This window comes from Pocillopora verrucosa, chromosome 9 (genome assembly GCF_036669915.1).
Source record: "Pocillopora verrucosa isolate sample1 chromosome 9, ASM3666991v2, whole genome shotgun sequence".
Taxonomy (NCBI): Eukaryota; Metazoa; Cnidaria; class Anthozoa; order Scleractinia; family Pocilloporidae; genus Pocillopora; species Pocillopora verrucosa.
In genome coordinates, this window is record NC_089320.1 from 18,850,534 (window position 1) to 18,865,942 (window position 15,409).

Below are 15,409 nucleotides of genomic sequence, written 5' to 3' on the forward strand. Positions count from 1 at the left end.
CGATGTCGTCTGTGTACTTTTAAATTTGTCAATGACACATATGATTGGGAATCAATAAAAATTGCTGTCAGTTGGTGAAATATTTCATGCACTTACGTACTAGCCAGTAAAGGAGCTAGTAGCAAGTAATTTCAGTGCTAGACAGGCGACAAAGCCGATACGATTGTAGTCACCAGTGATATGTGAATCCCTAAGATATATTTTTGTTTAAATGACAATTTCGATTCCTTTATATTTCCAATAGATTGTTTGATGTTTGCTACTGGCCCATAAGAACTGTCGGACTCGCGAGTCGTGTCTTTACAGTTCTGATTGTGGAAGATGGTTCAGTGAACGATTTGCGTCCATTAACACAAGTTAGCCGTAATTATTTATTTTTTGGAGGGGAGGGGGGTGGGGGATACACATATCACTGGCCGCCATCTTGGAGGGGGTACACATATCACTAGTGATATGTGTGCGGGGGTACACATATCACGGGGGTACACATATCACTGTGACACCGGGTCTACGCGGTAAACACAAGATTAAAATGGCTGCTAAATTTTACCGTACCTGCATACGACGCCAAAGTTTATTAGTTCTTCTGTTTTGATTTCAATCATCTTGTGGGCAATTCGTTTATTTTGGGTTGGTTTAAAAACAGCAAAACTGACCTGATTGAACCACGTGGAAAGTACCCTGAACGAAAAGAAATGGGAAACAAACAGAGTTCCAATAGACGCGAAAGTCAGCTTGTACGCTCTAATTTAGCATCGTCCGTCAATCCTGCGCTTCCACAAGAAGCTGTTGTCGCACTTACTGGCTGTTTAAACAGACTGCCTCTCGTCCTAAACAAAAGTGTTCGAGAAGAAGTGATCAGACGAGTAGAGCTGATGGAAACTGGTGAAGCTCCAGAAATTCTTCTAAGTAAAGGCCAAGAGCCACTTGGAATATATGTGTTGGTGTCGGGTAGTGTGACTGTTTTCAGTGAAAACAAGAAATTTTCCCTGAGGGAAATTCAAGTCGGTGACTGCTTTGGTGAAGTTTCGGCGCTATTTAATATGAATTGCACTGCTGATGTGTGGTCATGTAACAGGTTGGTATTGATACAAAACGATCTCAACATCCAGATCTCAGTCTTAATTCTCCTCGCAGTCAGCCATAAATTTCGCACAATTTAAGCTCTGAGAATTTTCTGCATATCATTCAATAACCCCTAATTTATAATTCTGTTCATTTCCACTATGTGTCCTCTTAATAGTTTATTGGTATAATTTTGAGAAGAAATCAATCATTAGTCAGTTCGAGTTTGAAAGGGTTAACTTTTGGAAATGCCATGGAAGTAAATTGCATCTTCATAACATTTTTTTGGGTTGAAACTGCCAGGTGCATGTTGTTGCTTCTGAAGACCTCTGATGCCCGTCGGCTTCTCACATTTCCCAGTGAGGTGACGCTACTGCAGTGGTTTCAACAGAGGTTGGTGGAGGTCATGTTTAAATAATCACTCAGTTAAACCAGCTTTGTTTTTATTCCTCAAGCTTGTTTTCAAAGTTGCACTCTAAGGAATTTCAGTCTGTTCCTCTTAAATTGTTCAATAATGTGTAAAGATGATGGCTTTTAAAAGGAATTTTTTACTGTTATAGGAGATACCTGGACACCAGTAAGCTGTTTAATAACCACCAACTGTCAAGGGAAATTGCAGTAGATGTATTGCAAAAGGTTTGATTATCTTGCACTACTATATAATGATATTAGGACTGAGTGGAGTCCAATTTGGTCTGTAATCATTTAAGTGATCTAAAAAATTGGACAACTGCAAAGTGGGAGTCCAATTTGTCAATCATGAGTATGATTACAGACATAATTGGATGACATGAAGTCCTGTTACCAATTAATTAAAACTATGGCAAAATTTGAGAAAGAAACTAGACATCGGTTGTACTTTTTCATAAAAAAACAACAACAACAACAGTTTACTCAGTGAAATGCAAGACAACAGGGCACGCACAATGCGTTCTGTCCACTAACACAGGCATAACTGTCCCTTTAACTGTCCTATTACACTGTCCAATTACAAGCGCAATGTGTACACTGTCCTATTAGTGCTTAAATCAGGCTGGTGATAACAAATCACATTATTTTGAAAATTTTGTGATAGTTTTGACTAATATAGATATCAATAATGTAAATAGGCCACCATGAAGAGTTCCATGAGCAGAACTTTTGAGTATTAGCCCTTTTTTCACTTGCTCTGACGAAAGGCTTTGGAAACCCCTCCTGGTGGCCAGTTTATAATGATAATAGGCTCGGGTGGAATCCAATTCAGTCTGTAGTCATAAGAGTGATTAACAAAATTGGACAACCATGAAGGGGGAGTCCAATTTGTCAATCACAAGTATGATTACAGACAGAATTGGACAACAAAAAATCCTGTGAACCAATTAATTACAACTGTTACAATTTCTGAAAACAACAAATTCATTTAGGTCAAATATCTCTTGTAGAGACAATGTCTAAAGTGAAAAAATTTCTCCATTTTGGAAATTCCTCAATTTTTTTCAGGATAAGTGATTGTTGCTATGGTTATTGTGATCAATTCTGTGATTGGTGGATTTGGCTGAGTGGACTTAGTATAATTGGCTACTTCAACTGTCCAGTTACAGCCAACCGTCTGGTTACACTGTCCGATTACAGCTCTACAGAATGATTAGTGAAAAATAAAGCAGCTTATGCACCAATCACATTTGAGGAAATTGTAATGGTTATGATTAACATTATAAACTTATACCCCACTGATGCAACATCACAGTTTCTTCAGAAACTTACCCTCATTTATGTAGGTGTATTTAGTCTGATACACTGATTAAGTCAGGCAATATATATATAAAGTGCAACTGTGAATTATTGTTCTGTACTACTGTTTATGATTTATTTGTATTTGCTGTTGTTTTTTTTTGGTTTTTTAGTCTCCTATACTTCATGGCTGGGGAAAAGAATCTTTGAAAGCTGTAGTTAAAACTGTAAAGCCAGGTCAGTTAAAAGAAAACATGTGTGAAAGTCTCTTGATTTGGAGAAGAATGCTGTTCTAAATCAAACCAAACTAAAGCTAAAAATAGAGAATAAAGATGGAAGTGGTTGGTATTTAAATTCTTAGAAGGAGTCAACAAAGAAATGCATGGTCTTCAGTTTGGAGAATTAAATTTCAGATCTAGGGATGAAGGGTTGAACTGGTATTGTTCTAGGGAATTCTGAGGTCTATTCTTCTGCTGTATTAATAGTCTAATGTTCAGCTTGATTCAGTCCATTGGAAATTTAAAAAGGTTTTTTTTCATTTATTTGATGACTTGTTTGTTGTAATTGATTCCTGTGCTTTGTTATTTTATACAAGTGTTATTCTTGCAGCGGTTATTGTGTTGTATCCTCCCAACAGCATTATTTTCAAAGAAGGCTGGAAAGGACAGGAAATGTTTGTTCTAGTGCATGGGCGGTAAGTATGTTGCATTTTATTTACAGGCCATTATATAACCAAGTAGGAAGTGCAGAGAACTTTTATGACAAGAGGCCTGGGTTCAAGAGCCAGCAAGGTCTTTGTGTTGTTTTCTTGAATAAGACACTTTATTTGCACAGTGACTCTCTTCTTGAGGGAGTTCTGACAAAGTACTGACTGTGATGGACTGGTGTCCCATTTAGGGGTGTTCTAAGTGGCAATTACTTGCAGCTAATTTATGCTACAAAAACTGGGATAAGTTGGGATAAGTTTTCCTCCTAATTTCTCATAGTTATGTTCTCTTTATGAGTATGAACCCTTCCATTTTTGAAAGTTGAAGCTGTTTACCAATAATCTGTGATCAAAATTAATGGATGATTATAAAAATTATATTACTACTGTTCTGCATTTAGGGTAAACTTCTCCAAAAATAACCAGGATGTTGCCACATTTGATGCTGGAGAAAGAGGATTTTCCTTTGGAGAGGAAGGTATATTAGTGATAATGAGACACACTCAAACAATACCTCTCTTTCTCTTTTTTATTCAGTGGAAAAGTGTTTTGTAAGTAATTTGTAATGGTGCAAGATAAAACTATGTTTAGAATAAATCATAACTTAGTTGTAACACAACTTTATACGTCACAAATTTATCATAGTTCATTAATTCCCCCCTCAGGGTTCTTCACTGGTACAGAGAGAAGATCTACTGTAAGGTAGGCAAAATGTGCGCTTTTCATAGCTCTTAGTTAAAGAAAAATGAAGGAATTGTTGGCAGGTATGTTCTTCCCATACTTTGTCAAAATTGAATTTTGGCTTTCTCCTAAATCCCAGGGCCCATTTGTTTGAAGGCTAATTAGCGCTAACCCAAGATTAAATTTTAATCTGAGTTTCTTCATTCCTATATTCAAAAGCATTTTTGGAATAATTTCTTGTGTTCCTTTTAGAGCATCAAATAGTCGTATTCTAGACAAAAAGAATTCATCTGAATTTTTTTTAAAGCTATCAGATCTGAAATCAGATTTCACACTAACCCTGGGTTATCTTAACCCAGTTTTGAACAACCCGGCCCAGTTCTGCAATTAATCTTCCAACACAAATAAGTTAAAAACCCTTGTTTGTTGTTTGACTTCCTCCTAAGACAATTACAGTGAATAGTAATACATGTCTCAATTTCATTCTAGTGAGGGGCTTGATATTGATCTGTACACAACAGAAATTCACTCCTTGTAAATTATTTTCACAGGGCAGCTGGGCCATGCCAGATTATTCTCCTTCGTGAGGAAAACTTCCATGATGCCATTAACCAGGTTTATTTTTTTTTATCATTGAATTACGGGTAGTTTCTTAGAGGTCACTTAAAATTCCAAATTCAAGTTGAATTTTTTTTCCACAGTTCTCAGGGGAGGCAACATTACTCCAAGAGCTTAGTGTGAAATGGAAACAACATGTAAACCAGAGAGATAGCACACTGTATTCAAAGTACATGGGAGCATTAGATCTGGAGGTTTGATTCGTCTTGTGGATGTATGATACTAGTATCTGTATGTAACTTTTGTATCTTTCTCCCAGTCTCTAGCCTCCCAAACACAGGTAATTGTTAATACTGTTCCTCAGACAAGAGGAGATAAGTGCAAGCAGCAAGGTCTTTGTCTCTACTCCTCGAGGGGTCTTTCTTTTCACATATACCCTAACCAAGAAAAGCCTTAATGACTCATGGTATTGGAATTGACCTAAAAACCTTCGTGAACTTTGTTTTCAGATTTCTTTAAAGATTGATTCCACAGTATTAAATCTAGATGACTACCTACTAGGAAGGAATTGATTAAACAAGATTATCAAATCATTGTCTTTCACCAATAAACTGCCACAACGTTTTTTTTTTTCGATATAAATGAAAAAATTAAATCATTTTCTTTTCTCTTCAGATATTGAGAATGACCTTAAAACAGGTAAATGATAACTTCAAATTAGAGAGAAGTACTTTTACGTGTATAGTTTTATTGTAGTCCAAAGTCACAAAATATATTTTCCAACTTCCTGTACATAAATAAAATGAGGAACAGCACTTAGCTGTTAATAGCAGATCGTAAGATCTTTGTAACGAAAGCCCAGAGCCATAGATTTCTGTTCGAATTTAGCAATGCAGAATGACTGATGTTCAGCTCTCTCATCTGTCACTGATTTGCCAAAGGTTCAATGCTTAGGTAGATTCTCATGTGAGTTGAGATTGTTGTTGGTTGTAGCCCTTGTTGGAACTCTCCTTGCTGCGGTCCAGGTATTTTCCTCTCTCTACAAAAACCAACACCCCATGACCAAAATGCAATTATATATACCATATTTCCTTTAGCAAGTGCCTGGGTGCTTATTTAAATCTTCGGCTAAAAGGATAGGAGCTCGCTGGAAGTGAGGGAAATGCATCTTAGAAACTACTAACCTGAACTGATTCCGCTGATTCTCTCCACAGACAGAAGAGTTCAAAACATGCCCGGCAGGATTCCTTTACATTCTTGCGTTATCCATGACGATTAAAGAAGTTCCAGCTGGCGAGATTGTTCTTACAGAGAGAGAGTACCAAGATGGCAAGTGCGCTTTAGTATCAATGCAGCTTGATGATTTATATTAAACTAAGACCTGGATATCCGGTTGATTTTGATGATCCTAAAGGTGCTGCCGAGTTTTAAGGAATTCTCTTACTACGCAAACTTGGTTGATTTCAGGCATAGGACAGGCAGAAAATTTACGATGTTTTAAAACGCACGTGCAGGGCGCTTGTTATGCTCATCAGGCTTTTCGTTTCATCAAGTTCTCGTTTCCCTCTCTGTTGTAGTTTGAGTGAGGTCTCCAGAGTTAGGATAAGCAAGGAGCGCCAAAGAAACCACACATCTATCACTGACATAACTTGGTCTTTGCATTTTTAACGTTCACTTTTTAGATCGGAAAATGCTCTGTGATATCACGGCAAGATGGGCTCGACATTTTTTTTTCTTTGTTTTCTTTAGGTAGCACGTTATTTGTTGTTCTTCAAGGAAGTACAGTTGTAATGGAAGGTGACATGTCAACCTCTCACTCGGTGGAACTCAAACAAGTCTTTTGTAAGTGTATAGTTACTATTCTTTTTCTTTTTTTTTTTTTTTTTTTTTCTTTTTTCCTGTGCTACAAAAGGATTGTATAGAAATATTTCATTAAAATCATAGAACAGGCAGGATTACCATCCGCCGGTAGAGAAATAAGCGCACGTTACTCCCTCCGAAGTTCCTCCTCGGAAGGATCAACGTCAGAATCCAAGAAAAAGGCGTAAATCGAGCCTTGTTAAACCGCGGATCGAATGTTCGTGTTCGATTCTTTGCCGAGGATATTGTGTACTTGGGTACCAAGGACTATAAAGTGGGTACCAGCAAACCGTCACTGAAATCTTACAAAATGTTGAGGGAATCACTTTTGATGGTTGGCTTCTGATCCGGGGGAAGTTAGAGTGGTCTCAGTCGCTCCTGCATGAACTCAGTCAGTTAATATTGGCCAACCTTATTAGTGGAATTGTTAGAATAATGCTTTATCCTTAGTCTTATCTATCCTGCTTTAGGGAAGAACGACACAATGCCTGTGACTGGGTGGGTTAAGGCGGTAGAGTTATGCGTGGTGTCCTTTCTTCCAGAGGAGGCAGTGAGAGAAGCGCGCAACACTTATCCTGATGTAGCGCTGCTCAGACCTTGAGAGAAACCATTATGGCTTTAGAACTGGGAGTACACGTCCAGCTGTTTTCAGTCATCGTATGCCCTCTCAACTGCAAATGGAAATCATCTTACCGTTGTGACGCCAGCCGCGGTTTTAATTGTCTACGAAAGTCGGCCTCTGTAGAGATCCGTTGGACAATCAGCGCCCTGAATCGCGATCGTTCTGGTAGAAATAGCGAAAATTCTGGCGACTAAATTTGTAACAAAAGTCGCTAATTTTCCTCTCTCGCTTGATTTCCAGTGACAAGTGACTGAAATAAGCTGCTATGGCCACGAGCGTTTGGGATTACAAATCGTGTAATCGATAAATAGATTCTAAGCTGCGAAAGTGTTGGAAGAGACGCATCTGAGTCGGTCACTGATGTGCCAACCACATTTTGACTTCTCTGATCTATTACGGTACAGACCCGCAGCAACATGGAATCTATTTCTTTTATATGACAAAGAAGCAAAATTTGTAGATGGTGACAGCATCTATGCGTCTATCCTCTGATAAATCGTGTGTAAGAACCGATCAAAATGCGTACACAATTAAGCTTATACGGCTAAGTATCATTCGCAGACGACTGCGAGACACCTACCAGAATTTGCAAGCTGCGGTATCTCGCTAAAAAAATAGCTTAGGTAGAGATCTCGTTTAAATATCTACCAAAGTTTGTATTGTAAGCATAGATTTACACATGTACATATGAAAATAACGCGGTCAATATTTGTCATTCAACGTCATCACCTTTCATTCTTCGTCAACACCCATTTCTCGATTCCAGAGATTCCAACCCTCCCGGTTGGACCGGAACCTCCCATTTTTTTGAGATCTGTTCCGGCCTCCATTTTCTTTCAATATTCTCACTAAAAACGTCGCGATCAACATCCAAAGTGACTCCATCGTCAGACAAATGAGTAAAGTTCATCTCGTATCTTACACCACGATGAACAATAACTACATATTTTATTACAATATTCTCACTGTTTTTAAACTTTCTTCACAATTCCTTTTTTGGAACGATCTACTCTCGTTTTTCTGCAGTATCTTTGGCGCCCAAACTGCATAGGAGGCTGGCTAAAAAATTGAAGAGTAGCTGCAGGAAATCTAATTTAAGGCACAGCAACTACACCTTAAGCTAATTCGTATCCCTTCAGGAAAGCACATAAGTGGAGTACTTAACAAGTTTTTCTTATAGTTTGCTTTATTAGCCACAGCAGCGAAACTAAAAATCTTTTCAAGACCACCTAGCCCCTCTGTGGATGAAAAGGTTCTAGACAATGAAAAGGTTAAAATGTATACACTGAAAAGTAAAGATTGAAATTTTTAATCAACGAAGCCTCGAACCTTGACCAAACGTCTTTGAATACTTGTGCAACACTTCCACCACAAGTAAGTGCTATTATGATATAAGGGAGCCTCTGGCTATAAAAGAACAAAAGCCGCCATGCATTTTGCTGACGTTCCCACGCCAGTCACGCATAAAAACCATGCGTAGATAAGATGCGCAGTGCTAGATTCTGCTCTCTTGCAAATTTAAAGTGCAATCGAGAATTTAGACTATTACTGAATACGGTGAGGTGTTTTTCTCTTAGATTTTCCCTCAAAGATAATGAGGATCTCTGTAACAGCCATGCAGTTTGGATGGTGGTGGGGGGCGGGGGGAGTTGATCATGATCACAAAGTGTTATGATTTAAATCATGTGAAAGATGATTTGATGTTGATGCGTCTTACATGTGTTCTTTCAATCTTTGCCTTTAGTTCGACGGAACGTCGAAACCTGAAGGAGCGTGATATCACTACATCGTGAAGGTCAGGAAAATGTGAACAGATCAGTTTGACTTTCTGTCGAGGCTCTTTTAAAAAGGTAGAAGAGTTTTTGTACATTAAATCATTCTCTAATGTGCCTGCACATCATTTATTATGCATGCATGCAGCTAATTGTAGATTTGAGTCTGATTTGTAGATTTGACTGCTCGAGAGGAAATATATTCTCGTAAGTAATTGGGCGCAATAAGCTACTTAAACTCATAAGAGAAATCACTTTCTCCCAACTAGTGTGAGCCTCGTTCGATAAGTATGAGTGCGCGCTTGAAAAACTGGGTTAATGACAGTACAGGAAGTCGAGACTTGCTGGTTAAAGTTTCTGCTGCTTTATTTGTTTTGTTTGACATTTTTTTTGCTTCGATGCGCCTACCTAAAAAGTCACTGTAGTGGTGCGATGGAAACCCCAGAAACTACACATGAGAAAATAGGTACATATATGTCGGCAGATTGTTTCTTCGCTTTGCATCAGTTTTTTTTTATTTTGATGCATCAAATGATCGTTTCTCTACCGTCTATCGTTTACAACGATAAATATTTCGAAATATGAATATTTTACAGGTAAAATCAATAAAACTTACTCATACCCTGTGTATCCGTCATAGTTTCTGACGATTTCTGCCGTTTCAAGCTTGCTTTACTATCACTGTTATCCATGTCAAAAGACATGGATAACAGTGATGGTAAGTTTTATCGATTTTACGTGTAAAATATTCATATTTCGAAATATTTATCGTTGTAAATCGACCATATTTCGTTCCCCATACTATTCCTTATAACGTGTTCAAATTTTCAACGGTTCCTCCCGTAACTTAACACCGAGTCACACAACGCGTGACGCGTTCATGAATTCATCGTTGGCTTTTTCTCGAGACGTGAGCTTGGGCCGCCTGTGGGTGAATGATGATCTGATTATGTTGAGTCTTCAATTTCAGGTCACCTTTTGACAGGAACACGCTTAAACTTCCCGAACTCAACTGGGACGTGATACTGCTACAGCTTTAAGGTAAGGAAAATGCAGACAGAAAAGTTCAATTAACAATCGAAGCTCAAGCGACAATAGCCACTATTACCAGATGACACATACACAGATGTCCCCAAAACTAGGCTATTCTGGTTGAAGTACATTATACTGGTAATCATTAAACCTAATACAAACGTTGCTGACTACTCAGTGGAGCGGGGCTAGTCGAGTCTCGGGTTTTGCCTTGAAAACGCAGCTCTTGAAAAGTGACGCGTTTGTTTTCAGTATATTCTCTGTTCTGTAAGCTATGCCTGCGACTTTTTATGTTCCTGGATGCCAACAAAAGGGAGGAAATTCTTCCGTAGGAGAGAATGTTTGGTTTTTTAGATTCCTTGGTAGCCCATGGGGAGAAGACAGTGGATCCATGCAATTCGTCGATACGAAGGAAAGGAGTTTGCCACCGATCGTAGGGGGGAAATAAGTTTGTTCGCTACATTTTAGGCGAGCAGATATCAGAAAATCTTTAAACAGACGAGTTTATGTTGTCGCCGATGGTGTTCCAACAAGATTTTCTTAGTCAGTACCTTCCCCATAGAAAAGAAAAACTCCTCCTGAAAGACAACTTCAAAGTTGGCATCCTTCATTGAGGCCATTTTGTTGCTCCTTATACTTTCCCGGCCTGCTCTTCAGTGTAATGCTAAGGCATATTTTACGCGTTCTTATGACCGTATTTGGTTAAACGTCATAGTAGTGGAATAAAAACACATAGACGTCGCCCTTCTCAAAAAAATTGGCCTAACACATTCAATCATCCGAGCTCTACTTTTCGAGTTTTGGAGACTAAATTTGTCCCCTTGAAGTTCTATAAACGAAAACCAGAAGTATTTAATATATTGCGGCAAATTCTTCGGCTAAGGCTTTATCATCGTCGGAAATCTTGCAAAAAAAACACTGCCACTGCGCTTGCGTATCTCAATTTCCTTACATTTGCGTTGGATATGTGAACATCACTTGCAATTACATTTACGTGTGAATTTGCATCTAACGTGTGAACCAGGTTATATGATATATTTAGTCACCCTCTTTGTACGTATAATAATTATTATCATTGTCATCATTATTTCTCTATAGATCCTCGTTGCTCGCTGAGAAGGAATAATGGATCGTCCCTGGACCGAGCTACCGCGGTTTGAGGCCGCTCTAATGAAAAAGGGTCTCCAACCGAAAGAGTTTGAAAGAACTCTCCTTTCCAAAATTTCCAAGATATTTGAAAATGAAAGAGAAGTCGTAGATAGAAGTGTAAAGATATCTGTAGAATGTGTAAGGGAAAATGTATGTATTCGAGAGAATGAATCAAAGCCCGGTTTGGACCAAAGGTATAAAGTCGCCTTAAATAAATACGTCGATGACAAAATACTACCAAACAAGCAGACACCCCCAAAGAAATTGATAAAAGATACTGGAGGAATACGTAACGTAATTAGGTATGACAAGGAACTAATTCGTGATTATCACAAAGATCAACATGAATTATTTTCCGAGGATAACCTATTGGGAAGGGAATTTCGCAAACTTACTCCTGCGATCAAACTGAATGAGAAGGGCTACTTTATTCATGATAATGATGCACACTTCTCAATAGAAGATGCCTGTCGTGTTATCGATAAATTTACTTGTATGTTTCTTCAATACTTGATCCTAGTAAAGAATAACGGTCAAGTTCCTTCCGAAGAGTGGGAGCCGCAAAAACTCTTGAAGATTCTTTCACATTGCGAAAAAATAGTAAGGAGAAGGGTGTGTTTGGATTGGGGAATTGAAAATGATCAGCTGGACAACACGGGCTATAATGTATGGAAAGCTCACGTAATGATAGTCATGTCCTATGCAGCACTTGCAGTGGTTCTAGACATGATACTTAAGAAGCAACAGCCGGTGGCTCCCGTCGTAAAGTCACGGCTATGACCCTGGTGTGTGATGTCAGTATACAGTCTTTCCTAGATTAATAGGATTTGCCTTTGTTCATTACAGTCGTTATTAACTCATTGTTACAGTTCAATTTCAAGTTTGAATTGCACCCTTGTTGTTAGCGTTTGTGACGAATTGTCAGTGTAGAGAGGTGTCCTTTTTGTCTGCTTTATCCTTGTTAATGGGAACTTCAAATACATCACATGGGACCTCAATGCATGATCATAGATTCTAATGAAAAAGTTGTAATTTCTAGCTAGTTAAATCAGTTGCAAGCCATTTGAGAGTCGCCGGGTATTGAGGTTAGAGTGATATAGCGAAACCATTTTAAATTCTAATGTAATTTTGGTCAAAAGGGTCAACACGAAAACAATGTATAGCTTAGCGTTAGCTTATTTTATTTGTTCTTGGAGAAAAGACTGAGGAAATAATAAATTGTAGAATACTAAATAAAGTAAGGATGATTTTCGTAATCTCAATAGCCTTTATTTTTGTTCACATGATTAAATTGAGAAAGAGGGAGGACACAAAAATATCTTTCGTCTTGTTACGAGCGTGGGACAAAGAAAAAGTTCTGAGTTCCTATGAGGAATCGAACCTCAGATCTTTGGATTCCGCGCTCCGATGCTCTACCAAAATTAAAACAAAAACTTCTCCCCCTTTCTGTTAAGAACGTTTTAACGCTGAATGATTTAATAAGCAGGGCATGCAGGGCAACTTTGGCCTTTACTCAAAGAACATGTCTCAGTTTGCTTTGCTTTGTATTAGCTAAGTATTGTTTTCCTTAACCAGAGACAAGCTATTTCTCGATGGGAGGCGAGGCATAATGCTGTTTTAATGAGGGGTAAAAACGTTGTGGGAGCTTGAGTGAACAAAAATACCATAAAGGGCTAGGAAATTAGAGGGAAGAGGATCAAATCCGACTCATTGTTTGAACAAAGGGCGTCAAAATTGTCGTTGGTGACAAGGGTAAAGCAAGAAAGAGTTCTAATGGTCTCATGTCTCGTAGAGTATACAAATTTTGGTCAGTGTTGATGAAAACTTCTTCTTTTGATCACCGATCATACATGTTCCTCTCCTGAAAAAATTAAACGGCTTTTGACTGAGCTGTAAAATGAAGCGGAAATGTAGTTCACTTCGGTGTATTTTAAACACAATTCGTGAAATAGGAAATAGCTCTTTGTATTTGACAAAAAAGTGTTAATTTTTTGAACAAACAGAGTAGTTCTATAGTTACATAGAATGAATGGTTGAATGAGCAGCGATGACGTTGGTAAGTGTAAGTCCTGCTTAGCCACTGTAGAGTGACACCTTGAATTATGCAGCAAATTTGTTATCATTCATCGACAGAAAGTGAAAAGTCCTTTATAGGGGAGACCATACTCCAAAACCCTTTGCAAATGACAAGTTGTTATATTTTTAGGTAACTTAGAATGGGTAAAGGTACTCCACGAAGAATTTCAAAAGGCCTCAAATGAGCTGACAACAACCAGAATAACCCTGGAAAGGAAGTTTGCATCTCGCATTTGAAAAGATTGGCAATCGCGCAGGAAAAAAAGAGAAAAAAAGAAAGGTGAAAGAATTAAAAAAGAAGATTTTATAACAAAGAGCATAATTGCTGCTCGAAAAACTCACCTTAAGAGAACTAACTGGAGAAGTTTTGGATGCAATCAAAAATAAAAATAGTTTTACAAGCATCGCAACCATCAATGCTAAGTTTACCAGGAAATTGGTCAACATCTTCATCTCTACACTTTTCGATAGCTGCCAGAAAAAGGCGTTCTTGATAAAAACATTGCCCATAGCATGCAAGCAATGGTATTCACTTAAAACGAAAAAAGCACTAAATAGTCATCCTTCTGTTGTTGCTTTTTTTTCTTTGATATGACGGTGTGCTGCTGCGTCAATCGAACGTCCTCCTTGCGGGGATGCCTCCCAGTAATTGTAGAGATTTTGAAGCGTTGAACTTACTGAAGACTTAAAATTTTTCGAGTAGCACGTTTAAGACACAAGCACAACTATTGATAACTTCATTATATTCGATTGGGTCTGAATAAGAAAAAAGCTTAAAAATACAAGATCATCAGAAAAGTAGTAAATTTATCCCACCGCTTCAAAAATAATAATTTTTTCATCCTTTATTTTCATGGTTCCCCCCTTCCCTCCCTCCCCCCTCAGTGCCTGTCAATCAGGGCTGATCACCCCGTCTGTTCACTTGAAAATCATGTTCCCTCCCCAAATTTTTCTGCCTTTTCCTTAGTCTTCCTCAAAACGTTTGTTCTTGATGTCACGCAAGTCATTCTCTACCACACCAATGCTCTCTAGTAGTGAAAATTTAAGAATTTGTTCATGCTTAGCATACGTGTATCGAGTTATGGATGCACGCGGGAAGTTTGAAGTGCACGAAAAATGCGTAAGAGTAGCTCGAGGCGCAGCCGAGAGCAACTGTAGCTTTCTGAGTGCTCTCCAAACTTCCCAAGTGCATCCATAATTCGATATACGCACAGCTAAAAGCATGAGCAAGTTCCTTTATAACAGAGCGACAATGAACAGAAAATGCTCACGTCATCTTATTTACGCACGGGCGTGCGTAAATAAAGATTTTGTTCATAGCGGCTCAATGGGCCTTACATAGGGCAAGCACGCGCGCTATGTTATAAAACTTGTTTTCTTAATAGCTCGTTCCGATTCTTGCTCGTTCCTAAACAGTGCCTAGAAGAGGCTCTGGTAAAGCAAACACAATCACGGTCAATCAAAATGGATTTCTACAATTAATGTTATTACTTCGTTTTGAAAGGAGACGATGGTAAGTGCTATACTATGTTAACTGCTTAAAAAATGATTTTTTTCCTAGATTTTTTCAACAAACTATCAAATATACAATAGGTAAAGGCGAGTGGAAAAGCTCGACTACAGACCATCTCTGAAAAACGTAACACGTCACTGAGTAAAATGTATCTTTAGTGACGAAACTGAAAATCATAAATATGACTATTCCTATTTTTTTATTATCTGGACCACTCAGCTCAGTCCCCAGGAATCTGGATAATCAAGGTTGGACTGTTTTGGGACAATGCTGCCAGAAGTTTTTGACTATATCTGCACAATGCTGCCAGTGCTTCACCGCAAATTTTGTAAAAAGGGTTCAAAAGTTTTCTACGAATTTTCCCAAACCCCGAAGGACAGGCTTGGCTAATTGTTTGAGGCATCATCTATATTCTTCCACCTGTACTTGCTTTAGAAAAAACCTTACGGCTCACCGAAAAAAAAAGGAAAAAAATTGAAAGAAAAATAATGTGACGAAAATTCTTGAAATAAGTTCACTTTGAGTAAAGCGCTAGAACTAAATGCATGCTTTCGTTGATATGTTGACAGTACAGGATGATTCTAAATACTGATCAAGCTAGGAAATATTCACAAAAAATTAGACAAAAAAAATTATGTGTAGCATCTTTTCCGTAAGAACTATAG

The 15,409-nt window shown here is 38.2% G+C and overlaps 1 protein-coding gene across 3 annotated transcripts; it reads left to right on the top strand.

Moving 5' to 3' along the window:
• Window positions 1-497: 497 nt before the first annotated feature.
• On the top strand, window positions 498-10,018 carry LOC131793640 (cGMP-dependent protein kinase). 3 transcript variants are annotated; one of them, XM_066172304.1, is made up of 15 exons: window positions 498-1,078; window positions 1,369-1,458; window positions 1,626-1,701; window positions 2,949-3,012; window positions 3,385-3,469; window positions 3,883-3,959; window positions 4,147-4,183; window positions 4,714-4,777; window positions 4,864-4,974; window positions 5,396-5,419; window positions 5,935-6,053; window positions 6,474-6,562; window positions 7,051-8,759; window positions 8,947-9,052; window positions 9,945-10,018. In XM_066172304.1, the coding sequence occupies exons 1-13, from the start codon at window positions 696-698 to the stop codon at window positions 7,179-7,181; spliced, it is 1,350 nt and encodes a 449-aa protein (XP_066028401.1). In that variant the 5' UTR covers window positions 498-695; the 3' UTR covers window positions 7,182-8,759; window positions 8,947-9,052; window positions 9,945-10,018. The 3 variants fall into 3 exon arrangements, with proteins under 3 accessions (XP_066028401.1, XP_058967056.2, XP_066028402.1); XM_059111073.2 differs by having other exon boundaries at window positions 7,051-8,576; XM_066172305.1 differs by having other exon boundaries at window positions 8,947-8,997; window positions 9,945-10,015.
• The last annotated feature ends 5,391 nt before the right edge of the window (window positions 10,019-15,409 follow it).

Coding starts and splice junctions, on each gene's coding strand:
- LOC131793640 (XM_066172304.1), top strand. CDS start 696: ATGGGAAACAAACAGAGTTCCAATAGACGCGAAAGTCAGCTTGTACGC. Junction 6,054..6,473: donor AGAGAGTACCAAGATGGCAA/GTGCGCTTTAGT, acceptor TTCTTTAGGTAG/CACGTTATTTGTTGTTCTTC. Junction 6,563..7,050: donor GGAACTCAAACAAGTCTTTT/GTAAGTGTATAG, acceptor ATCCTGCTTTAG/GGAAGAACGACACAATGCCT.